The sequence below is a fragment of the Lissotriton helveticus genome, chromosome 12, assembly GCF_964261635.1.
Source record: "Lissotriton helveticus chromosome 12, aLisHel1.1, whole genome shotgun sequence".
Taxonomy (NCBI): Eukaryota; Metazoa; Chordata; class Amphibia; order Caudata; family Salamandridae; genus Lissotriton; species Lissotriton helveticus.
Genome location: NC_136073.1, coordinates 904,875,204 through 904,901,715, shown reverse-complemented (window position 1 = coordinate 904,901,715; position 26,512 = coordinate 904,875,204). Strand labels below are relative to the sequence as shown.

The 26,512-nt window shown below is 48.5% G+C and overlaps 1 protein-coding gene across 3 annotated transcripts in view; it reads right to left on the bottom strand.

Moving 5' to 3' along the window:
* The window catches only part of MINK1 (misshapen like kinase 1), a 631,604-nt gene that overhangs the window by 116,623 nt on the left and 488,469 nt on the right, over positions 1-26,512 (bottom strand). For all 3 annotated transcript variants that reach the window (XM_078670621.1, XM_078670619.1, XM_078670620.1), the window contains 2 exons: positions 26,084-26,196; positions 14,342-14,430 (listed from right to left, as the gene is read on the bottom strand). In XM_078670621.1, coding sequence (XP_078526747.1) covers positions 14,342-14,430; positions 26,084-26,196 — 202 coding nt within the window. The remainder of the gene's footprint in view (positions 1-14,341; positions 14,431-26,083; positions 26,197-26,512) is intronic.

Here is a 26,512-nt window from a genome sequence, read left to right as displayed (position 1 = left end):
TTTTACAGTCCTGTAATATCAAACATATCAGAACTTCCCTATATGAACCGCACGAAAATGGGCAGGTTGAGCGTTTTAATCGAGTGTTGAAAAACTTTGTTGTTGATTCCATCAAGGAAAAAGGTAACTAGTTGAATGCTCTTAGAGAGAAACTTTGGAACTACCGAATAACTCCCCATACTACCACTGAGGTGAGTCCCTTCAAACTATTAAAGGGCAGAGATCCAGCATCTGTCATCTGTCCTTGGTGGTTCAAGGAGAAGTGTAAGGGTGACTCTATTGCCTCTAGGATCAAGGAGAATTCCCGCACTCGTAAGACACCCATGTCTCTACGAGACTATGTATAAAATATGCCTTGATTGTTTCACGATTTTGTACATATGTTTAATTGTTTTATGATTTTGTACATATGTTTCATTTCTAGTTTTTTTAGGGGGGAGATGTGTTACATCCTACACTGTTACCTTGTATTTCATTACTTCCCCTTTAAGTGCATGGGCCTTTCTGCATGGTATTCTAGTTCTCAGAACTTTCCTAATGATGCATTCTGCATCTCAATGTCAGTTGTTCTTGGACTTGTAGCTGATTACATGATGCTGTGCTGCTGAATAAACCTACTTGGATTATTACCTGTTTCCTGGATTATTACACCACCCCTTCCCAATATTTCGGTATTATAGAACATTCCCACAGTGTGTGAACAAAGGTGCCCTCTTGCCCACAGTGTCGTACACAATTACTGTCTTGGGGGTAGTGCATATGAACCAAAGAGGGTCCAGACAAATACATTCTGTGAAGGATTTTCCGTTGGACCAAACGCAGTCTAGAGGAAATGGTGACCTTCCGCGGGGACGTCACTGCAGCCCGCCACTCCTCGTCATCCAGCCTCCTTTCTGAGGCAGATTAGGGGACCCGGCATGTTGTTTATGAGCTTTCTATATATGAGAGATATAGCCTTCTCAGGCAAATCACCATCTAAGATCCTGTCCTCCAGCGGAGAGTACTCAGGGAGGTCAATCTCTTTAGGGAGAACTGCAAGCAAAGCGTGCCTGATTTGGAGATACCAAAACGGTTCAGAAGTGGCCATTTCGTATTCTTGCTGCAATCGGGAGAATGGTATGACCTCGCCCGATTTCCATAGGTCCCCAATTCTGGAGATACCAATGATTTCCCATTTGTCGAACCCCTGGGAACGCGACAATTGACCCAACCGGTCACAGTGCCAGAGCGGCGTGGCCCTGGTGAGCTTGCCCTCCCAACCCAGGCTTCTAGTAGCGTCTTTCCATACATGCACATCATGTTTAGTCGGACTGGACAAAACGGATATCGGAGATTTGTGATACAACGCCCCCTCGAAGCCGCCTCCTCGGAGGAGGCATCGGTCTATCCGAAAGGCAGGGGCGTCGTGCCGTCTACATCGGCATTGATTGATGGCAACGAGCTGCGAGGCCCAATAATACCTTTTCATATCAGAAAGCCCAATTCTACAGTCAAACCAACCCAACGTGAGTTTTTGCGTGGCAATGTGGGGGGTTTACCTTCCCATAACAATTCCCGCACCTAAGACTCTAGTTCCTTGAAGTACGACGCTGCTACCGGAATTGGCATGTTCTGCAGTGCATATAGAAGTCGTGGGAGGGACATCATCTTAAATAATGCCGCACGCGGAGGGTTAGAGAAAGCGACTTCCAGTGCTGGACATCAGATTTAAGACGTGTTAATGGACGCCGGAGGTAAGTCTCATAGAATCGAGACAAGTCTTTGGATACCCAGATATTTAAACCCTTCCACGGCCTCCGGCAATTGCCAACCCCAGGGAAGTCGGGGCTTCTAAGTACATAGAGCACAGATTTGGACCAGTTGATCCTGTCAACTGCGAATCTACCGAAGATGTGAAATATGTCCATCACCACGTTGAGCGACTTCGCCGGGGAGGCAACATAAAGCAGGATGTCATCCGCATACAAAGATATGCGGTCCTCCCAGCCACGAGTCCATCTCAGGGCCCTGATAGCAGGGTCCCAGCGGATCCACGCCCCAAGGGCTCCAAGGCCAAAGCAAAGAGGAGCGGTGATAGGGGACAGCCCTGCCTAGTGCCCCTGCCCAAGGGAAAAACAGGGGACTTCTGATTATTAAATACAAAAAGAAGAACAAATGGTGGCAGTGGTATATTTAAGACAGCCAGCACCTCAGCTATGTTTGCCAGAGAGTCCCCTTAATTCTTCTTACTTTATCAGTGTGCTCAATGTCTTGTACTGTGCCACCCACAGTAATCACTTATATATAGCAAGAAACCCCCTACATATTAATCAATTTGAACATATAGACAGAGCACAACATCTTGCATTAGGACTAGAAAAACAGTATCACAGTCAAGAGCATTGTGGCAGAATGTTTGAGACGCCCCTCAATAAAACAGATTCACCAGCACCCCCTGCTGTGCGCACATCAGAGAGCAGTGCCTCGTGCACATGGAAGGAGAGGACCATATTCTCATTTACAAAAGTCTAGAAGCATCACTCTTGTGGCTTTTGGTAAAGTAGGAATCCACTTTACTCCACAGTAACCTACCCGCCTTGCCATGGCACCGTGTGATGCCAGCTGCGGTCCAACAGGAAACGCACTCCTTCGGAAGGAGCGGGTCCTTGTTGGCATTTCCAAAGGACATGAACAATTAGCCAGACCGGCAAAAAACTATTGCATTTATGTAAAACTTCAAAAGGTGCTTGAGGTCGAGTGAAGGCAGAGTCTTCTCTGCAGCAGAGGAGGGCGGACGAAAGAACACTGTAAGGGGACATTCTTGCTCAAGTGGACTGATGGCTGCAGGTGGTGTCTTAGCACACCTGGTTTAAGGTTTTTGGTCCAGCTAAAATGCTTGAGCGTCTCAAACACGTCTGGCAGAGGTCACAGATCGAAAGAACGCTGCTGTGCAGTTGAGCAGGGGTATAAATGCCTTGTGAATTTCATTGAAAAGGTTTCTTCATGAGCTGCCAGTAAACTGCGCTACACTCCTATGTGACATATGCAAAAGAAACAATTGATGGAGAATGCAAACATTCACCCCCAGTCATAAGGACCTAGGTTTAATCCATCATTCTTTTGCTCACCACACCGCCCCAGTTTGGACCCAGCCATATGCAAATCAGTATTGACCCTTCTCCAATGGGAACAGTCGAGCCAGAACTGCTAGGCCAGGTCCTTCCTGGACCGGAAACAACCATCCTGGGACAGGTTTCAGGGCATCACCCTTCATCAGCCAGGCTAGCTTGAACCCAGTGGTGTAGTGAGCAAGGGACCCACGTCTGCGTCTACCCTGCCAACTTGGGGCGACATATGCAAAAGAAACAATTGATGGATAGAATGGTGGACAATGCAAACATTCACCCCCAGTCATAAGGATTTGGGTGTAATCCATCCAGGGAAGGCATGGCTTGGCAGTTCAGGCTGGACTGTTCCCATGAGGCACAGGGTCAGACTGATTTGCATATAGCCATGTCTGAACTGGGGTGGTGGAGTGAGCTAAAGAATGATGATGGATTAAACCCAGATCAGTTGACTGGGGGTGAGTGCCTGCAATGTTCAACGCTCCGTCCATCATCACCTTTGGTTTTGCTTTGTTCACAGTCCTATGTGACTCAGATTCTGAAGCCCCTCTTCTTTTAATTAGTGGTTTGACCTGCCTGTGTTCATCTTCAGCGGCGAGATACCCCTATGAGGGGGATTCCTGCGCTATATCAGATTAAATGAACATAACAGTTGTCTGAAGTCATGGGAATATTCTAGAATAGTACTTTGCTAAATCCTTTCACAGGTCTGCAGCAAACCCTGAGTTTAGGAGGGCGGAGCTCAAGGTGCTAAGGGAAGTATGACTTGGCTGGTGCAGCACATGAGAGGATCACCCAAGACACACATGTTCAGGATCAATGCTCTTAAAGCAAGGCCCAGATAGAATACAAAAGTCTCTCTGAAGCACAGATCGTTGTTATGAACAAGCCAGGGCCATGTTTCAGCTCAAAAATATATATATATATATATATATATATATATATATATATATATATATATATATATATATATATTACCTACTGGCGGTCGCCAGTAGGTATATATAGTTAGGATTTTTTCTCTATGGGATTTTTGAAAATTCTATGTCTAATAACTTTGGCGTTTGTGGACGGAATTGGCTGAAATTTTCAGGAAAATGGAACATTTTGTTTCTGAGCAGCCCCTGAAAATTGAGGGGGGGTTCGTCCAGGGGGGGTCGAGAAAAAAGGGGGGTCCCAAAACGTGTTTTTAACATTGAGTTTTCCATAGGGCGGTTGGCCTCACTTTTAGCCCGAACGGCTGAATGGATTTGCACGAAACTTGGCAAAATTGTAGGGACTGTTAGCCCGATGTGCCTTTTGTAGGTCTCAATATATGTGCTCCAGTTGATTTTGAGTAATTTAGGTTCAAAAAAAGATATATATCTGGGCGGAGCCTAACCACACATCTGATCTGATTGGCTGTCAGCACTTCATCCAAGAAGTGTTGGCAGCCATCTTGGGACCAATATACATGATAGCACCTCATTAAAAAGCATTGTAGTTAATAGAGGGTTTTAGGACTTTAGTTACATTATAAATCATTTGTTGATGGTACCATACTCGTTTTAGGAATTGTGGTGGGTTCTAAGGTGATTTTACCATGTGAAAAAACCTTCTGCTGTGATATCATGAATATTGTTTGAAAGAAAACTAATATCTCATGATTTTCCCACAGTGGTTTGGAAGGGGATCTATAAGCTAAACTGAAAGCATATTTTCTGTAAATTCACATTATCTTTCTCAGTCATGTGAAAATGAAGTCTGACATTCTCAGTAAAACATGTACATCCAACAAGGACAGAGACTGTCAGTTGATTCCTTTGTGTTCTACTGCAGCCTCCCAGAGTGTTCTAAAGAACAACTAGAGCGCTAACAGTCCTACTTATTACAAAGGTATGGCACACCTGAAGCCATCTTGATTGGAATAAAGTGGTAACTCTTAAAACATTTAATTTAAAAAGAAACAACATGAGGGGGTATATTTTGCCATAGAAAGTATGATTAGTGCTGCAGAATGAAAAATTAGGGCACATTTTGAGTGACTTCTCAAATCCTTTTCTATTTCATTAAAACATTCTGACATGCAGTCTCCCAAAATGGCCACCAGAGACAAAAGAGCCCAAATGTAGCCCAAATATCACCCAGATGTAGCCCAAGTATAGCCCAATGACAGAATGTCCCAGAGTGTTCTAAAGAACAACTAGAGCGCTAACAGTCCTACTTATTACAAAGGTATAGCACACCTGGAGCCATCGTGATGGGAATAAAGTGGTAACTCTTAAAACATTTAATTTAAAAAGGAACAAAATGAGGGGGTATATTATGCAATAGAAGGTATTATTAGTGCTGCAGAAAGAAAAATTAGGGCACATTTTGAGTGACTTTTCAAATCCTCTTCTATTTCATTAAAAAATTCTGACATGCAGTCTCCCAAAATGGCCACCAGAGACAAAAGAGCCCAAATGTAGCCCAAATATCACCCAGATGTAGCCCAAGTATAGCCCAATGACAGAATGTCCCAGAGAGTTCTAAAGAACAACTAGAGCGCTAACAGTCCTACTTATTACAAAGGTATGGCACACCTGAAGCCATCTTGATTGGAATAAAGTGGTAACTCTTAAAACATTTAATTTAAAAAGGAACAAAATGAGGGGGTATATTTTGCCATATGAATTATGATTAGTGCTGCAGAAAGAAAAATTAGGGCACATTTTGAGTGACTTCTCAAACCCTCTTCAATTTCATTAAAAAAATTCTGACATGCAGACTGAAACATGCACTTTGAATACCAGCAGCAGACGTCCCTGGTGAGCAGTAGCTTTACTACAGTGATCTAATGTGCAACTAGAGTGCTAACATTCAGAATTTATGGCAAATGTGTGACACATCTGAATGCCTTCTTGATGGAACCAAAGTAAACAAGCATTGAAAATGCAATAGATCTCGCCCTCGTTTAAGTTAAAGCCATTCTGTTTGTAATGAGGTGGCTTTTTAGCTTTGCTTTTATTAGTGTTTTTTCAACTTTCATGTAAATAACATGCATCTGTATGCATATAAGTATATGTATGCATGCATTTATGTTTGTATTTATATAGATATACAGATGATATATGTTTATATATGTATGTATATATATATATTCACTGAAAAAAACATAGGTTATAGACCATATATAGTTAGGAATTAGCATTTACAAAACCTTGAAAATTCACTGAAAAAACCATAGGTTATAGACCATATATAGTTAGGAATTAGCATTTACAAAACCTTGAAAATTCACTGAAAAAATCATAGGTTATAGACCATATATAGTTAGGAATTCGCATTTACAAAACCTTATTTTACTCACACAAAACCATTGAAATTCCATATATAGTTAGTTGCACTAACTATATATCGCGCACCCGCAATCCACTGCTGATGATGTCACATATTACATCATTCATGACATGGTCAGTGACATCACTGATGACATCACTGATGACATCTCAAATGACATCACTGATGACATCACTGATGACAACATCCAGTGACTGTATGTTTCTGTAAAGTTAAAATATGTCTTACATATTGAAGAATGAGTGGATGTATAAGTGTCTGGATGAAGGATTTAGTAGGTGCATGACTGACTGTATGAGTGAGTGATTAAATGTGTCTCACTGAGTGCATGAGTTAGTGACTAAACTGTCTTAATTTGTGCATCATTATGTCTGTTGTTCTGTAAACTGTTGCATGTGTTGATAAGTAGCTATATGAGTAACTATATGGGTTATTGATTGGTTGCCCAAGTATTTGTATGGGAGACTGAGTGTGTGTGTGGGTGGCTGGGAGGTGTATGACTCTGTGCATAGATGTGTGAGCAGTTGATTCACTAGATGTATGGTTTCAAAAGTGCATGTGGAAACAGCTGTATGGGCGGTTGACTGTGTGCATGAGTGTATTGGTGAGTGAATGGATATCTCAGTGCTACATGTCAAAGTAAGTACATATGTAAAACAAGGTACATGTGAGAGTTGACATATATAAATAACTGTGCATAAGAGCCAGTGAATGTGTGAGTGGCGGTATGGATCATTGTGAACTTGTATCAGGGATTGTATAAGAGAGTAAATATGTGTTAGTATATGTTTGAATAAGTAAAGTTTGTATAACTGTATAGTTGAGGAAATGGAGGTGTGATTGATTCTTTGCATGACTGACTAGGTGTGTGAGTAACTCCATGGATGAGTGACAGTCTGTGAGTGTCTGTTTACACTGATTGTATCTAAGGTTATATTAGAGTCTGAAGAGGTTCATCGTATTATCACATGAATGATATCATCAGTGATGTGATCAGTAATGTCAAATGAGATGTCATCAGTGATGTCATTTGAGATGTCATCAGTGATGTCATTTGAGATGTCATCAGTGATGTCATCAGTGATGTCACTGACCATGTCATGAATGATGTAATATGTGACATCATCAGCAGTGGATTGCGGGTGCGCGATATATAGTTAGTGCAACTAACTATATATGGAATTTCAATGGTTTTGTGTGAGTAAAATAAGGTTTTGTAAATGCGAATTCCTAACTATATATGGTCTATAACCTATGATTTTTTCAGTGAATATATATATATATATATATATATATATATGCCACCCTGGTGCGCTGACGTTTGTTCTTTTCTTTCCGCGCGAGCCAGCGCAGATCTGTCGAAGAGAGCGACCCCTTGTCACTTTTTTGTCAGACTTTTTTCAACTTTTTGTCAACTCCTTTTGGTGTGCAGGTATGTCTAGTAAGAAAGCCTCAGGGTTCACGCCGTGCGGCGCCTGTCACTGTGCCATGTTGGCCGTAGACGCTCATTTGGTGTGTCTTCTGTGCCTGGAGCGCGATCACAACACAAAGTAGTGCTCCGATTATTGGGCCATGGCGCCGTAGGTTTTGAGAGAGGTGTCCCTACAACTAATCGCGGCCCGGCGTCTGGTGCCACAGAGGTCGCCTCGTCGATCTCACTGCTGGTTGAGAGGAAAGCCCAAGCACCACTCCAGGAGGTCGAAGTCTTCTACCTCAACGTCATTGCGGTCAGTTAATAAGCATCATAAAAAGCACACAAAGTCAAAGAGTGCTTCGACTTTGCCCCGTCCATTGCGCAAGGAGACAGAAGAGCATAGGCATTAAAAAACTCACTCTGTGGAGCAGGTCCCTGGGTCGACTCGGCGTTTCCCTTCCTTTCCGGGGCCCGGAGCGACCCCCACCCAATTAAAATAATTTGTTGATGCCATGCGCATCATCTTTGCGCGGCCTGACCCTGCTGCACTTCAGGTTTCGGCCCCAGCGCCATGGCCTCCTCTTGGATCCGTCCATGGATCTGGACCGGCACAGGTCATACCCCTGCGTCCTTCCCCGGCCCAGTTTCCGACATCGATGCCCTCTGCTTCACCGGCACCCACTGGTGGCGCCTCCCTTATCGTCATTCCACACGACACAGAGCCAGTTGAGCATCCATCAACACTGACAGATCCGTACAGCTCCATGCCGTCCAACCTGCCCAATTCTGAAGCGTTAGGCATGGATGATGAAGACTGGGAGGGGCGCCAGGAACAATCAGAAATCCCACAACCAAATCAGGACCTGGACTGATATGAGGACCTGGGTGATGCCAGCGGCCTGGACACTTCTCTAGATTCTGGCATGCCGCCACCCTCTAACCTAGCTACCAAGGAAGGAGCTTCATTTGCAATGGTGGTGCGTAGGGCTGCGGAGGTCTTGGACCTGCAGCTTCTTGCAGTGGCAGTCAAGACTAACGTGTTGACAGAGGTCCTGAAGTCTGGCGTCTCAACCTCAAAAACCTTGCTGTCTTTCAACGAAGCCTTGACAGATGTTCTACTGGGCACCTGGTCCAAGCCCAGCACAGGGGTTCCTGTGAATAGAACCATTGCCCGCCTCCACCGGGCGACCCAGCTTTCCTCTCTACCCATCCCACCCCACAGAGCTTGGTGGTCCAAGCCTCCACTTCCGCACCTCTGGACAGGGAATACAAAAGGTTGGACAGCTTCGGTAAGATCTTTTCTTCCACCAGCCTAGTATTGCGGCCGGTAAACACTGCAAGCCTCTTGGGCTGTTATTCTCATTCTCTTTGGGATACGATTGTGCAAGTGCTGCTCAGAGTCTCGGAGGAGGCCCGGGCTTTCCTCTCTCTAGCTGTTACAGACGGGAGAGATGCAGCAAAGTTTGACTTACAATGTGGCTTAGACACAACATATTCGCTGGCCAGAGTGATTTCCTCGATGGTGGCAGTTAGGCGCCACGCCTGGCTGAGGACATCTGCCTTTTTGGGGGATGTCCAGCCTGACCTCATGGACATGCCTTTTAATGGCTCCCTTCTCTTCAGCGACCAGGCAGATGCAGCGCATCAAGGATTCGCGGGCTACGGCCATGTACCAAGGTCTCTCCACCTCATCCCAGCCTGTGTCTGCCATTCGCTCCCTTTCGTGGCTATGGAAGGAGCTTCCAACCGTGCCAAGCCTATTCCAGCCAGAGGACACCACAAGTTGAACAGCCTCTGCGGGGCCATGGACGCGGTCAACCCTGACCTCGCGGGTCGGGTGGCCAGAAGTCAGGTGAAGCAACAAGCCCCTCCTCCATCACTAAACTTTCCTAGTCTGATCCTCCCGGATCATGGACGCCAAGTTAGTGGCAGGATACGCCATCACCTCCAAAACTGGAGAGATATCTCCTTGGGTGCAGCAGGCGGGTGCTGCAAATAATCCGAAGGGGCTACTCCCTCTCCTTCAAAACTATACCTTCCTTCATGCCTGCAACTTAAAATCGGCTGACGGAGGATCAGCTTGCTTTACTCCACGAGGAAGTCAAGACTCTGTTGGCCTAGGCTGCGGTTGATAATCCCACTAATTTCTGGTTCTAAAGAAGGATGGAGGTCGTTGGTCTATCCTTGACCTCAGGGCCCTCAACTACTTCCTCAAAAAGGAGAAGTTCAAGATGCTCACCCTTGCCCAGGTCCTGTCGGCTCTAGAACCGGGAGACTGGGTGGCAACATTAGACTTGCAGGAAGCCAATTTTCACATTTCTGTTCTGCCTGCCGATCATCGCTATTTGTGGTTTACGGTGGGCCACGAGCACTTTCAGTTTACAGTGCTTCTCTTTGGTCTCACCAGTGCCCCTCGAGTGTTCACCAAGCTGATGCCGGTGGTCGCAGATCGTCTGTGGAGATAAGGAGCTTCAGTTTTCCCTTATCTCGATGACTGGTTATTGAAGGCATGCTCATTCCAAGCAGTCGTCTCCCACCTCCAGACTACGGTAAACCTCCTGCATTCGCTGGGGTTGACTATCAAAGTGTCTAAGTCACATCCGACTCGCTCTCAGACGCTCCCTTTCATCTGAGCAATTCTGAACATGGTGCAGTTTCGGGTTTATCGATTTCGGTGAGAATGACTCTGAGGCTGTTGGGCCTTTTGGCCTCATGCATCGTGCTAGTGGACCATGCCAGATGGCACATGCAGACTCTGCAGTGGGACCTGAAGTTCCAAGGAGCACAGCATCGGGGGAATCTCACTGACCTAGATCAGATTTCAGAGGGAATCGCTAACAACCTGCGGTGGTATCTGACAAACTGTGATTGGGTCAGAGTCAGAACCGTCTCTCTTCCCCACCCAGATCTCAGGGTAGTGACGGAAGCATCACTTCTGGAATGGGGCGGCTATCTGGAAGAGATGGCGATTAGAAGACTCTGGTCTCCGGCAGAAGCCAAGCTCCATATCAACCTCTTGGAGCTTCATGTGAATGATTCGGTTGGCACTGTAAGCCTTCTTACAATCCTTCAAAGGAAGGCTAGTTCAGGTGTTCATGGACAACACTACCGCCATGTGGTACTGCAACAACGAGGGCGGAGTGGGGACGTGGATGCTCTGTCAAGAGGTCCTGTGTCTCCGGACTTGGCTGGAACAACAGGGCATTTTCCTGGTGGTTCAATATCTGGCCGGTTCTCTGAACCCCAGAGTAGATTAACTCAGCCGCCGGTGCCTTGTAGATCACGAGTGCCGTCTCCATCTGGAGGTGGTGCAAGGTATCTTTCAACAGTAGTTAGATCTTTTCACCTCTGAAAAGAACATGCAATGTCAGCAGTGTTGCACGTTGGGAGTTTCCAAGGTGGCTCTCGCTCTGTGCCACTTTTCGTCACAGGTGGGACACAGGCCTCCTATATGCCTTTCTGCCCATACCCCTCCTGTCCAGAGTATTCAAGAAGATCAGGAGCGACCGGGCCCAAGTCACCCTTGTGGCTCCGGACTGGGCAAGGAGAGTCCGGTATCCCGATCTTCGGCAAAAGAGCACTGATCCTCCGGTTCGGCTGCCTCTTTGGGAGGATCTTCTGTCGCAGCAGTGGGGAGGGCCCTCCACCCGAACCTATCCACTCTCCGCCTCATTGCGTGGAGACTGAGCGGCGACAGTTGACAGCTTTTTTACCTTCCTGCTGAAGTCTGAGTTTATTCTGGCAGCCTGGAGTCCCTCCACGAAATCGGTATATATGCCTGCCAATGATAAACATTTCCTAAATACTGTAAAGAACGGCCTGTTGACCATTTCTCTGCTTCCCTGTCAGAATCTCTTCTTTTCATTCTCTCCTTGGTCAAACAGGGCTCTGCTCTGGGCACTTTGAAGGGCTACCTTTCGGCCCGGTCTGCATTTCTTCGGCTGCCGGATCAGATTTTTGAAGGGGCTTACTTATCTCTTCTCCCCTTTGCCTATTATTGTGCCCCTATGGGACCTTAATTTAGTCCTCACCTTTTTGATGTGTGCACCATTTGAACCTCTGTGCAATTGTCCCCACTGGCTGCTCACTATCACAACAGCCTTTTTAGTGGCAATACCTTCTGGCAGGAGGGTGAGCGAACTGCAGGCACTGTCATCTCAGCCTCCTTAACTGAGGTCTGTATAATCAAATATTGGAAACTCTTCAACTGCTCTTGGATACCCACTTCTCACTTTATTATTGGATCTCCTGTTCCTAACCCGACTAGACGATCCCATCTATCAAGAACTACGCGACCTCCTCAGATTGCTTCTTTTACCACACTGCTTCACTGAAGACGTTTTTGATCTGCGATGAGCCCTGAAGAAGTACCTGTCAGGGACGAAACGCGTCGGCTGTATGGTGTCTCAGTTTTCCACTATGAAATAAAAGAAACCACACTGAAGAACTTTGATCCTCTTCTGATTTATTTCCAATATAAACTAAAATCCTATCTTGTTTGGCGTTAGATTTCTGTGGTGCATCTGTCCTGTTATTTTTAGCTACCTTTCGGCCCTGTCTGCTTTTCTTCGACTGCCGGATCAGATTTTTGAAGGGGCTTACTTATCTCTTCTCCCCTTTGCCTATTATTGTGCCCCTATGGGACCTTAATTTAGTCCTCACCTTTTTGATGTGTGCACCATTTGAACCTCTGTACAATTGTCCCCACTGGCTGCTCACTATCACAACAGCCTTTTTAGTGGCAATACCTTCTGGCAGGAGGGTGACCGAACTGCAAGCACAGTCATCTCAGCCTCCTTAACTGACCGTCTTTCCGGACAAAGTAGTGCTGCGACTAGGGCATTTTTTCTGCCTAGGGTAGTAACACCTTTCCATCTGGCTCAATCTGTTACTCTGCCCACTTTCTATGCACCTCAGCATCCGTCCAAGTAGAAGGAGCATCTAGATCTAAAAAGAGCATTATTGTTCTACCTTGATAATACTCGAGTTCTGGGTGGACAACCAACTCTTTGTAGAGTACGTTGGAGCAAAGAAGGGGCGAGCAGTTCAGAAGAGGACCATATCATGCTGGGTCATCCTCTACATCTAATATGTTACACCCTGGAGAAGAAACAACCTCCTGAAGGCCTTAGGGCCCATTCTACCAGGGCGAAGGCAGCCATAACTGCTCTTTAGTGTGGTGCCCCGGTTACTGACTTCTGCCAAGCGGCCACATGAGCATCTCTGCACACGTTTGCCAGACACTACTACCTCAATTCTCCGGTCTGCAGGGAGGGCCTCTTTGGCTGCTCTTACTTGTACGACTTCTTAGTCTAAAACCTTTTAGTAGTCTCTCCTCCCGGGTGGTATTGCTTGGGTATCTATTCAAAGGTAAGGAAGCTGCTGCTAGATTTCTCTATCAGATGGACGAGTTACTTACCTTCTGTAACGCCTCATCTGGTAGAGACATGATCTTACCGACCTACCCATCCTCACCGCACTGCGAAGTGGTTAGTGTCAGGGCTGTTTCCGCTTCTGGGACCTAGCTGCTTTTGGTATACCACTACCAGTCACTTCATAGCTTTGCGCTTCATGCATGGAAAGTTGTGCAAAGTACAGACGTCAGTGCGCTGGGTTGGCGCCTATATAGATGACGCGGACGTCACAACGACGAACCCAACACCTACGACATCACGCAGAATCGACCGACGCCACGTATCAGCTCGAATGGATGCTACTATCAAAAATCTTCCTTATCCAGCCTGACACCCGCAAGTTCAGAGGTAAGGAATCTGCAGCTATATCATGTCTCCACCAGATAAGGGGTTACCATTAGACCCCAACACTGCCTCGTCACTTTTGCAACTAAAGACACATCTTTGGCGTCCAGTGCTGCACTACCCAGAGTACCCTCTTATTTCCCGTCATGCATGACTCTCACCCTAATCTAATTATCCACGCCTCACGCATTTGCCTTCTCCTGCTTTATGTACTGATCTTCTTTTCATGGGTTTCTTCTTCGCCAATTTTTCTACAAGCACTAATTGTATGTTATGTTCTCAGATTTAAAGCAACTAAATGCTTATATTCGCTAATGCACTATATGTATACTTTAAATGAGTAGAGCCTAGAGAGGCAGCCCGCGGGTCTGGATATAGCCCTGAGTGTTCAGAGAAGCAAATTTTGAACACTTGACAGGGGCCAGACGCTTGACAATAACCCAGGTCCAGACACTCAATGCAAGAGCCTGGAGCAGACCCTTTAAACAAACATTGATATTATTACTTTAAATTAAAAAAGACTACAGGTGAAAGGTGATACAGACTTTACACATGCCTGGTTCTCTAGTGTATGAACACCAATGGCTGCAGCTTTCACCATCATGTGTTACAGAGTTAACTCCCCTTTCCTTTTAAAGGATGTGGTAAAAACATGCAGTTGGCTCCTACACTGACTTTAGAACTGAGCCCGGCAGATCCTCTGTTGAAAGAAATATACTGAAAGATGCAGGAGAGAGACTTACTGCTGGCCTGCCAGGTCTGGATCGGTGATCGTCCTTGCCGGGCTTGCTTATCTGGGAGAGGATCGGGGAGCCTTCAATCTTGGAGGTAGCTGTGGACATAACAAACAATTCAGATTTAATTCTATAATCACAAGGTCTCTTCCTGGCCCTATATATTTCAGTGCACATGCTCACTGCTCATAACTCCCTCAATCCAGAGCAGCACATGGTAATCATCCCTCAGCAGACTTGGAAATGACTGCATACTCCATGGCCAAAGGTGGCCCTTCTCACCTCCTAAGCATCAGAAGGATCTGCTCCCACTCAGCAGCAACATGCTCCACACTCAACCAATTCACATTTACTCCATTAGTCTCCAGCAACAACTTCATTGTCAGCGGTTCACCACACCGAGCTCTACCTCCAAAAGGGCCGTCATAACAGGATTATAGGCTCCCAGGTAAAGCAGTGCACTGGGCCCTAGCTGAACAACCGCTCACAGGAACAAAAATGTTTAACAGAAAACTAGTGGTAAATTCTGGTCTGCATGAGGCCTATATGTTCGTGGGCCCCCTGGGCAACTGTTCAGTGTGCCCATGCGTTAAGATGGCACTGACCTCCGCCACACCGAGCTAAACCACCACCACACAGGGCTGAACCTCCACCACACAGGGCTGAACCTCCACCACACAGGGCTGAACCTCCAGCACACAGGGCTGAACCTCCAGCACACAGGGCTGAACCTCCACCACACAGGGCTGAACCTCCACCACACAGGGCTGAACCTCCACCACACAGGGCTGAACCTCCACCACACAGGGCTGAACCTCCACCACACAGGGCTGAACCTCCACCACACAGGGCTGAACCTCCACCACACAGAGCTGAACCTCCACCACACAGAGCTGAACCTCCGCCACACAGAGCTGAACCTCCGCCACACAGAGCTGAACCTCCGCCACACAGAGCTGAACCTCCGCCACACAGAGCTGAACCTCCGCCACACAGAGCTGAACCTCCGCCACACAGAGCTGAACCTCCGCCACACAGAGCTGAACCTCCACCACACAGAGCTGAACCTCCACCACACAGAGCTGAACCTCCACCACACAGAGCTGAACCCCCTCCACAGAGCTGAACCCCCGCCACACCGAGCTGAACCTCCGCCACACCGAGCTGAACCTCCGCCACACCGAGCTGAACCTCCGCCACACCGAGCTGAACCTCCGCCACACCGAGTTGAACCTCCGCCACACCGAGCTCAACCTCCGCCACACCGATCTCAACCTCCGCCACACCGAGCTCAACCTCCGCCACACCGAGCTCAACCTCCGCCACACCGAGCTGAACCTCCACCACACCGAGCTGAACCTCCACCACACCGAGCTGAACCTCCACCACACCGAGCTGAACCTCCACCACACCGAGCTGAACCTCCACCACACCGAGCTCTACCTCCACCACACAGAGCTGAACCCCGCCACACCGAGCTGAACCCCCGCCGCACAGAGCTGAACCCCCGCCGCACAGAGCTGAACCCCCGCCGCACAGAGCTGAACCCCCGCCACACAGAGCTGAACCCCCGCCACACAGAGCTGAACCCCCGCCACACAGACCTGAACCTCCGCCACACAGACCTGAACCTCCGCCACACAGACCTGAACCTCCGCCACAGAGACCTGAACCTCCGCCACAGAGACCTGAACCTCCGCCACAGAGACCTGAATCTCCGCCACAGAGACCTGAACCACCGCCACAGAGACCTGAACCTCCGCCACAGAGACCTGAACCTCCGCCACACAGACCTGAACCTCCGCCACACAGACCTGAACCTCCGCCACACAGACCTGAACCTCCGCCACACAGAGCGGAACATTCGCCGCACCGAGCTGAACCCCCGCCGCACAGAGCTGAACCCCCGCCGCACAGAGATGAACCCCCGCCGCACAGAGCTGAACCTCCACCACACAGAGCTGAACCTCCACCACACAGAGCTGAACCTCCACCACACAGAGCTGAACCTCAACCACAGAGCTAAACCTGCGCCACACAGAGCTAAACCTCCACCACACAGAGCTGAACCTCCACCACAGAGAGCTGAACCTCCACCACACAGAGCTGAAAGGAAATGCAGAGCCTATATAGCGACACTTCTGCACCTTGACGTCAGGTTCTTTCAAGACTGTCAGTACCCCCAGACGCAGAGCCCCAAAATCAAATAGATCAGCAGTGTGCAGATTCCTAAACTTGCAATCTTAGTAAAGAAAAGAGAGACAACCACAGACTCGAGAGGTTCAGTAGACAGTAAGGAATCACAGCTATACAGAGTGTTACTGAATGTAAGTAATTTGCTCTTCTGATAGAAACTTTTAGCCACAGAGAGGTGTGGCCAGAGAGGTGTGGCCCAGAGGTCAGAGGGGCTGACTTTGGAGCACGGGGCTCACGGTTTGATTGCATTTGGCAGCTCAGCTCAGCATCATGTGACTGGCAATAGCTTACTTAATCTCCCCGATGGGCTTCCAGCGCATGGATACCCTTAGGGAAGATAAATTTGTTCTTTACAAATGTGGAATTTCATCTTTTGAATGGATACCGAAGTAGTACCTATTTGGAGGTGGGTCTGTTGACAGATTCAAACCAGAAAGCCCTGCAGGGCCAAGCAGACAAAATGCCATTCTTGGTGAATCTGACCATCTATAGAATAGTGCTTCGTGAATATTTGGAGGGACGCCCGCGTAGCTACCTCTGAAATGTCTTGGACAGGTTCTCAGTGTGTAAACACAGTGGTAGCACCTCTGGTCTTGGTAGAATGAGCATGCCGTCCTTCCGGATGCCGTTTTTTTAGCCAACACATAGCAGATCTTCATGCAGAGAACAATCCAGCAGGAGATGGTTCTCTTCTGCTTAGCCCTGACTTTCTTAGCTCCAGAGAACCCCATAAGGAGCTGATCGCTGACCCGGTGTTCTCTGGTACGACCTATGTAAAAGCTCATGGGTCTTTTGGGGTCCAAGTAATGGAGTCTCTTCTTCTTAGAGGGGTGAGGTGGAGCATAGATACCAGCAACGTGATGTTTTGAACAAAGCGGAACGGCGTTACACTTTAGTCATGTTTGCGAAATCAGCTCGTCTGGGAAGGAGGAGTTGTCCGGCAAATTGGCACAAAGGGCTTGAAGCTCACTCACACATTGCGCCAAGGTTATAGTGAGGAGGAGCAACGTCTTGAACTGTGAAGAGGCTGAAATAGAGTGCACATCAGAAATGTGAGGACCAAATTATGGTCCCACTGTGGAATGGCAAAGGGAGATGGAGAAAAACAATGTTGTAAACCTTTCAAAAGCATATAACATTGCCAGATCTGGATACCATGCTCTCCGTGCCCAGTCGAGGGTCACTAGGATGACTCGGGCCTGTTCGGTCTTGATCTTCTTGAGAACTCTGGACAGGAGTGGCATCGGCAGAAAAATATACAGGCATCTATAGTTCCACTAGAGGTGGAAGGCGTCTCCGAGCTAGAGACACCTTGGAAACTCTAACGTGCATAAGTGCGGACATTGTACACTCTCTGCGGTAGCGGAAAGATTGAGTCAAGGTTCTCCCTAATCTCGGAAGAGACCTCACGCCGCTTCCAGGTGACCAGTTAGGCACCAATGGCTGAGCTCATCCACCCTGGCATTTAGTAATCCTGCCAGGTAGTTCACCACCAGGAAGATTCCTTGGTGAGCTAGCCATTTCAAGAGGTGCAAGGCCTCCTGGCATAGGATTCATAACCCCACCTCGCCCTGTTTGTTGCAGTACCACATGGCGATGGTGTTGTCCATGAGCACCTGTACCAGCCTCCCTAATATGGATGGATAGAACAAAGGCTTTCAACACCAAGCAGATGGCCCTCTGCTCCAGAAGGCTGATGTGGATGCAGGACTCCGCCTCTGACCTCTATCTCTTTCAGATGGCCTCCCCAACCCATAAACAATTCCTTGGTCCGCACTGTCAGCTATAGGTGGGAAAGGAAGAGGGGTCAGTCACAGAACCAATTACGATCTAGTAATTACCACTGCAGATCATTCACACTTTCCTACGAAATCTGAACGTGGTTGTCGAGGTCCCCATGTTGTTGGGCCCACTGAGACTTCAGATCCTGCTACAGAGCCCACATATGGCACCCGGTGTGCTCAACCAGCAGGTGGCCATTAGTCCCACCAGCCTCAGAGTTAACCTCACTGAAATCCAGGACCACGGCTGAAAGATCAGGATGTTAGCCTGAAAGTCCTACACTCTCTATTCTGGGGTGGATGAACAAAACCAAACCGTGTCCAGAATGGCTCCAAAGAAGATGAGCGTCTGAGAAGGAGTCAGCTGCGACTTCAGCACGTTGATAGTGTACCCCAAAGATGACAAGATGTGGTTGATGACAGCCAGTCGTTAAGGTAGGGGAAGACTAGGACCCCTGGCCACCGAAGATGTGCTTCCACCACCGCCATTACTTTCATGAACACCGAAGGGGGACTGGTGAGATCAAATAGGAGCACCGCACACTGAAAATACTTGTGTCCCACCACGAATCCCAGGCAGCGCCGGTCAACTTGCAGGATGTGTACATGGAACCAAGCGTCCTGAAAGTCCAAAAACACCATACAGTTTCCAGTGCTGGGGGCAAACAAGACCTGGGCCAGTGTGAGCATTTTGACTGTTACCTTCTGGAGGAAGGTATTGAGAGGTCACAGGTCTAAAATAGGACGACGGCCTCCATCCTTCTTTGGCACCAGAAAGTAGCCGGAATAACAACCACATCCTAATTCTGGCACGGGCACCCTCTTGGTAGCCCCTTTGGCAAAAAAGAGTTTGCACTTCCTGCTGCAAAAGGAAAAGATGGTTCTCAGTCAGTGGTGGGGGAGAGGGGTGGTGGGGGAGGGGGCGGTGGAAGGTGTGCAGTGCAGCAAGGAAAGGTAGGGTGTAAACCTTCCGGAAATTTGCAGGGCACACCTGTCTGATGTTATGGCCTGCCAACCTAACAAGATAAGTTGGATCCTGACTCCTACCAAGTAACTGTGCTCCACTATGAGCACGCTAAGAGGAAGGCTTTTTTTGGAGGGGTGAGGAGTGGACGGGCAGTCACTCCCCTTGAACTGTGGATCCCAAGGCCATGATCACAAAACTACAGGATACCTTGGTGGGGTAGGATTGGCTGACGATATGGGATACCTCTATCAAAATCACAAAAGAAATGGTAGGCCTGAGTCTTCCGGTGCTTGGTGATGTCGTTTCGTCTTGCAATCTCGTATGGTCTTTGGATTCATCGACTTGCAGTCAATGCATGCCTGGGACTCTTGGCTTGACCTTAGGCAACACAGGCAAGTTGGTGAGGATATGTCACATTTGTTTGCAGTAGTAATTACTGGGCTTAAAACCTGTTGTTTAGGGAGATGATATGTTCCTTGCACACTGTACAACAATTGCTTGATCGAGGTAGGGGTCTCAAGACGATGACAAGCAACTCCTGATCTGCACCTGGTGACACAGAAATAAATAAACTGATGTCCACATGTGGGAGTGGAGGCTTTATAGGCTCCACACATAATTTCTGGAGTGGAAATGCGTCAGTGCGGAGCTGCACAGCGCTACCTACTTATGAGCAGAGTAAGGCTGAAAGGTTTCCGGATCCAATCTGATGCCTGGGGAATATTCAAAGTTGATGAATCTGCAACTAGAGGTTTCTATCAGAAGAGTGAATTAATCGAAGTCTTAGGAAGAATTGCACTTCAAGAGGATAGGACTGTTCCACTATAAACTGTTGTGGTACACATTTAGGAACAGTTCTGGAGTCTCTAAAAGAGTTCCCATGCTGGCTGAATCAACGGAGCCTGAGACAGGATAAACATGCATAGTGCTTACACTTTAATGTTTTTAGCTTTGAGGGAGAGACTGAATGTTTTTGAAGCTTGGCCAAGCAGAGTCTTGATGGGTGCATTTCAATTGGCTACAAAGGGTTCAGTTAACAAAAGAGTTCTTTCCACCCAAAACACACAGTGGAGGCAATGGTTTATAAATAAAAGTGCACAGCGCATTTAATGTTCAACAATGATGCCTCTTCCCCACACAAATATAAAGAAACATAAATGTATACTGATTATTAAATAGGGAAAGCGGAGGCAGAAATAAATAAATCACTCTGAAAGTCAAAGACCCAATGAATCAAAATTTATGGTGCCAATTAAACGCTAACGATTCATGCTGACCGTCTCAGACACAATTCTGAGGGGGTTAGAAAGGAGGTCCTGTTTATAACCATGCAGCACCAATAAATGGGAAGGGACAAATCAGGGGATTTGTCCAATCCAGATTTAGCTCCAGTACAGCACCTTCGAAAGTTCAGGTGACAGTAGTAAAGTCTTCTGCAGAAAGTCTTGAGCTTGACCACCCTTATCGGGGTAAACATCCGCCTTCTTATACAGGCATTAAGCTAAGTACACATGACATTGTGGGGCCCTTTACAAGGGTCCTTCAATGGTGTACAAATCCATATTTAGCCCCCATAATCTCTAACAAGCTACCGCTCCCTGCACACCCAGCAGTCATGAGGCTCACGGATCTGAAGCAGCGTTTCCACCTCAAAGTATTCTTGTTCCATTTCACAACACCGATGGCTCTTGCCACTGGCTCGACTCTGACGGACTACGAAACCCACCGCTGGACGAGAAACCATCGCTATGAATGACTCCGTTCATACAGCCCAGGAGACCTAACGCCCTGAAGTGGAGTCTACCGTATGACCCTGCAAGGTCCGAAACTAGAGCCAAGTCATTACTCAAATGTATTAGCATCATCAATTCTTACCAATGTTACCACTTCCTGTTAAGTTTGTTCCATGTAATCTTATTACAATGAACACAAAGGCTGGTCGTTTCACCCCTGCAATGTTACTTTTGTTGAGGAACCCATGCACCTATGCTTTGGGAAAAGACTTCTTTCAATAAAATTAAGATAATTTAAAACTAAACAGATATCCAGAGCCAGGACGTAGAGCTGAAGGAAGGGTGTCTGCTGCAGCGGACTGAACCCCCTAAGCACGATCCGATAGACAGCAGGACCCCTCTCCGGTACTTCAGGACCCCCCTGCACACCCCTTCCCACTAGGATCAGAATAATAAGGAAGGTTCCTCCACGCTCAACGGTGATACAGACTCGGGAAGATTTCGGAGAATGTGTGAACTCTGACCACTGTCTCCGCTTGCAGCTCCTAAACCGGATGGGAAGTACATCCAGTGTTGCACAGACGTGGGGTCTCCTACATAGACTTTCAAAAAAGACTGCTTGATTCATGAAGGATTCTCTTGTGCATATTGTGGGGCAGTGCCAGCTGTGCACAGTCACTGGTGACACAATCATGCACAGCAGCATTGCAGAACAGAGACGCATTCCGTTATCTAGTTGGACTCAATGTGGGGTATGTGATTATATGCATCACGCTGTGAATATTTTCATTTTTAATAAAACAGAATAGACATCTTCCTAAATACGTTGTTCTTTAGTTTAAGTTATGTTTGAAAACTCAAAACCAAGTGTAAACTTCAAAGCGTGTTTCAGTGCTAAGGGCCTGGCGGTGTGCTTGTGTATTCACTCTCTGCTGCTAATGGCCTGGTGGGGTGCTTGTGTATTCACTCTCTGCTGCCAAGGGCCTGGCGGTGTGCTTGTGTATTCACTCTCTGCTGCTAAGGGCCTGGTGCTGTGCTTGTGTATTCACTTTCTGCTGCTAAGGGCCTGGCGGGGTGCTTGTGTATTCACTCTCTGCTGCCAGGGTCCTGGCGGTGTGCTTGTGTATTCACTCTGCTTCTATGGGCCTGGCGGTGTGCTTGTGTATTCACTCTCTGCTGCTAAGGGCCTGGCGGTGTGCTTGTGTATTCACTCTCTGCTTCTATGGGCCTGGCGGTGTGCTTGTGTATTCACTCTCTGCTGCTATGGGCCTGGCGGTGTGCTTGTGTATTCACTCTCTGCTGCTAAGGGCCTGGCGGTGTGCTTGTGTATTCACTCTCTGCTGCTAAGGGCCTGGCGGTGTGCTTGTGTATTCACTCTCTGCTGCCAGGGTCCTGGCGGTGTACTTGTGTATTCACTCTGCTTCTATGGGCCTGGCGGTGTGCTTGTGTATTCACTCTCTGCTGCTAAGGGCCTGGCGGTGTGCTTGTGTATTCACTCTCTGCTTCTATGGGCCTGGCGGTGTGCTTGTGTATTCACTCTCTGCTGCTAAGGGCCTGGCGGTGTGCTTCTGTATTCGCTCTCTGCTTCTATGAGCTTGGCGGTGTGCTTGTGTATTCACTCTTTGCTTCTATGGGCCTGGCGGTGTGCTTGTGTATTCACTCTCTGCTGCTAAAAGCCTGGCGGTGTGCTTGTGTATTCACTCTCTGCTTCTATGGGCCTGGCAGTGTGCATGTGTATTCACTCTCTGCTGCTAAGGGCCTGCCGGTGTGCTTGTGTATTCACTCTCTGCTTCTATGGGCCTGGCAGTGTGCATGTGTATTCACTCTCTGCTGCTAAGGGCCTGGCGGTGTGCATGTGTATTCACTCTCTGCTGCTAAGGGCCTAGCGGTGTGCTTGTGTATTCACTCTCTGCTTCTAAGGGCCTGGCAGTGTGCATGTGTATTCACTCTCTGCTTCTATGGGCCTGGCGGTGTGCTTGTGTATTAACTCTCTGCTGCTAAGGGCCTGGTGCTGTGCTTGCGTATTCACTCTCTGCTGCCAGGGTCCTGGCGGTGTGCTTGTGTACTCGCTCTCTTCTGCCAAGGGCCTGGTGGTATGCTTGTGTATTCACTCTCTGCTGCTAAGGGCCTGGTGGTGTGCTTGTGTACTCGCTCTCTGCTGCTAAGGGCCTGGCGGGGTGCTTGTGTAGTCACTCTCTGCTTCTATGGGCCTGGCGGTGTGCTTTGGTATTTGCTCACTGCTGCCAAGGGCTTGGCGGTGAGCTTGCATATGTGCTCACTGCTGCCAAGGGTCTGGCGGGGTGCTTGTGTGTTCGCTCTCTGCTGCTAAGTGTCCGGTGCTGTGCTTGTGTATTCACTCTCTGCTGCTAAGGCCTGGTGGTGTGCTTGTGTACTCGCTCTCTGCTGCTAAGCGCCTGGTGGGGTGCTTGTGTACTCGCTCTCTGCTGCTAAGGGCCTGGAGGGGTGCTTGTGTATTCACTCTCTGCTGCTAAGGGCCTGGTGGTGTGCTTGTGTATTCACTCTCTGCTTCTATGGGCCTGGCGGTGTGCTTGTGTATTCACTCTCTGCTTCTATGGGCCTGGCGGTGTGCTTGTGTATTCACTCTCTGCTGCTAAGGGCCTGGTGGGGTGCTTGTGTATTCACTCTCTGCTGCTAAGTGCACGGTGGTGTGCTTGTGTATTCACTCTCTGCTTCTATGGGCCTGGCGGTGTGCTTGTGTATTCACTCTCTGCTGCTAAGGGCCTGGCGGTGTCCTTGTGTATTCACTCTCTGCTGCTAAGGGCCTGGTGCTGTGCTTGTGTATTCACTCTCTGCTGCTAAGACCTGGTGGTGTGCTTGTGTATTCACTCTCTGCTGCTAAGGGCCTGGTGGTGTGCTTGTGTATTCACTCTCTGCTGCTATGGGCCTGGTAGTGAGCGTGTTTATTCGCTCTCTGCTGCTAAGGGCCTGGTAGTGAGCTTGTGTATTCGCTCTCTGCTGCTAAGGGCCTCGCGGTGTGCTTGTGTATTCGCTCTCTGCTGCTAAGGGCCTGGGAGTGAGCTTGTGTATTCACTCTCTGCTTCTATGGGCCTGGTGGTGTGCTTGTGTATTCACTCTCTGCTTCTATGGGCCTGGCGGTGTGCTTGTGTATTCTCTCTCTGCTTCTAAGGGCCTGGTGGTGTGCTTGTGTACTCGCTCTCTGCTGCTAAGAGCCTGGCGGGGTGCTTGTGTACTCGCTCTCTGCTGCTAAGGGCCTGGCGGTGTGCTTGTGTATTCACTCTCTGCTTCTATGGGCCTGGCGGTGTGCTTGTGTATTCACTCTCTGCTTCTATGGGCCTGGCGGTGTGCTTGTGTATTCACTCTCTGCTGCTAAGGGCCTGGCGGTGTGCTTGTGTATTCACTCTCTGCTGCTAAGGGCCTGGTGCTGTGCTTGTGTATTCACTCTCTGCTGCTAAGGCCTGGTGGTGTGCTTGTGTATTCACTCTCTGCTGCTAAGGGCCTGGTGGTGTGCTTGTGTATTCACTCTCTGCTGCTAAGGGCCTGGTGGTGTGCTTGTGTACTCGCTCTCTGCTGCTAAGGGCCTGGCGGGGTGCTTGTGTATTCACTCTCTGCTGCTAAGGGCCTGGCGGTGTGCTTGTATATTCGCTCTCTGCTGCTAAGGGCCTGGCAGTGTGCTTGTGTATTCGCGCTCTGCTGCTAAGGGCCTGGCGGGGTGCTTGTGTATTCACTCTGTGCTTCTAAGGGCCTGGCGGTGTGCTTGTGTATTCACTCTCTGCTGCTAAGGGCCTGGCGGGGTGCTTGTGTATTCACTCTGTGCTTCTAAGGGCCTGGCAGTGTGCTTGTGTATTTGCTCTCTGCTGCTAAGGGCCTGGCAGTGTGCTTGTGTATTCGCTCTCTGCTGCTAAGGGCCTAACGGTGTGCTTGTATATTCGCTCTCTGCTGCCAAGGACCTCGCGGTGTGCTTGTGTATTCGCTCTCTGCTGCTAAGGGCCTAGCGGTGTGCTTGCGTTTTAGCTCTCTGCTGCCAAGGGCCTGGCGGTGAGCTTGCGTATTCACTCACTGCTGCCAAGGGCCTCGCGGTGTGCTTGTGTATTCACTCACTGCTGCCAAGGGCCTCGCGGTGTGCTTGTGTATTCGCTCTCTGCTGCTAAGGGCCTAGCGGTGTGCTTGTATATTCGCTCTCTGCTGCCAAGGACCTCTCGGTGAGCTTGCGTATTCGCTCTCTGCTGCCAAGGACCTCTCCGTGAGCTTGCGTATTCACTCACTGCTGCCAAGGGCCTCGCGGTGTGCTTGTATATTCGCTCTCTGCTGCCAAGGACCTCGCGGTGAGCTTGCGTATTCGCTCTCTGCTGCCAAGGACCTCTCCGTGAGCTTGCGTATTCACTCACTGCTGCCAAGGGCCTCGCGGTGTGCTTGTATATTCGCTCTCTGCTGCCAAGGACCTCGCGGTGAGCTTGCGTATTCACTCACTGCTGCCAAGGGCCTCGCGGTGTTCTTGTATATTCGCTCTCTGCTGCTAAGGGCCTAGCGGTATGCTCACGTCTCCACTCATGCGTCATAAACAGGATTCTGAATACTTTATGAAGATGTTAATCAGACAGGAACTCAAAATATAACTGCCAGTGCATACATTAGGTGCACAAAAGGATACAGGTCATGTCTGTGCAGTCTCCTGAATGGAAACAAATACAAATACCTGAATATCAGGTCAGTCTCTGGATTGGGGGGATTCCATCAGAGACGTTCCACTGGGACAGCAGAGCTATTTAAGCCCCACCTGGCTGTCTATTGATAAGTCGGGAGATTTCTCAATAGGTTCTAGCTTCTTAAACACAGAATAATTAGTAAACAGGCAGTCACTCGGCAGGCCAAAGGAGCTACTCGACTACCAGCATCAGATGCATGCAGGAGCAAAGCAAACCGAGATACTGATTAGATCGGCTCTGCTGGACCAATCAGCAGTGCACAATAGAAGGTAGGGTCGACGTTTCTGCCAGGACCACTGGCAGAGCAAAATGTCCACTGCACGTCAACAATAAGGGCTACAGTGGGGCAGTGTGAACCAGGTCTTTCTTACTTGCAGGGTGAGACTCACCTCCTATTCTGTTGCGCTCCAGAGATCCCGCCTGCGGAAGGCTCGGGAGTCCAGACTGTAGTAGGCTGTCCGACCTCTCCCAGCCAGGATCGCTCCGCCGAAGATCTGGGTTACTGCAGCAAAGGAGAGAGTAAGTAACAATCATACATGCTATGATTCAATAACACTGGACAAGAATGAGAAATTCTTCAACTGAAACCAAATGAGCCATCACATGGACACAGAGTGAGACTTACACTCAGGGCTCGAGTCGGGGTACCACGCGGGTGGACGGCGTCCCCCCACTTATTTTACCAGGAGCTCGATAACTAAACTGCAACTCAGTGCAAGCCAGCTTTTGTGACATCACTTCCTGTCGTGACGTCAGCGTCCCCCCACTTCTTTTTTGAGGACTTGTGCCATGCGTACACTTCAGCATGAATAATGCTG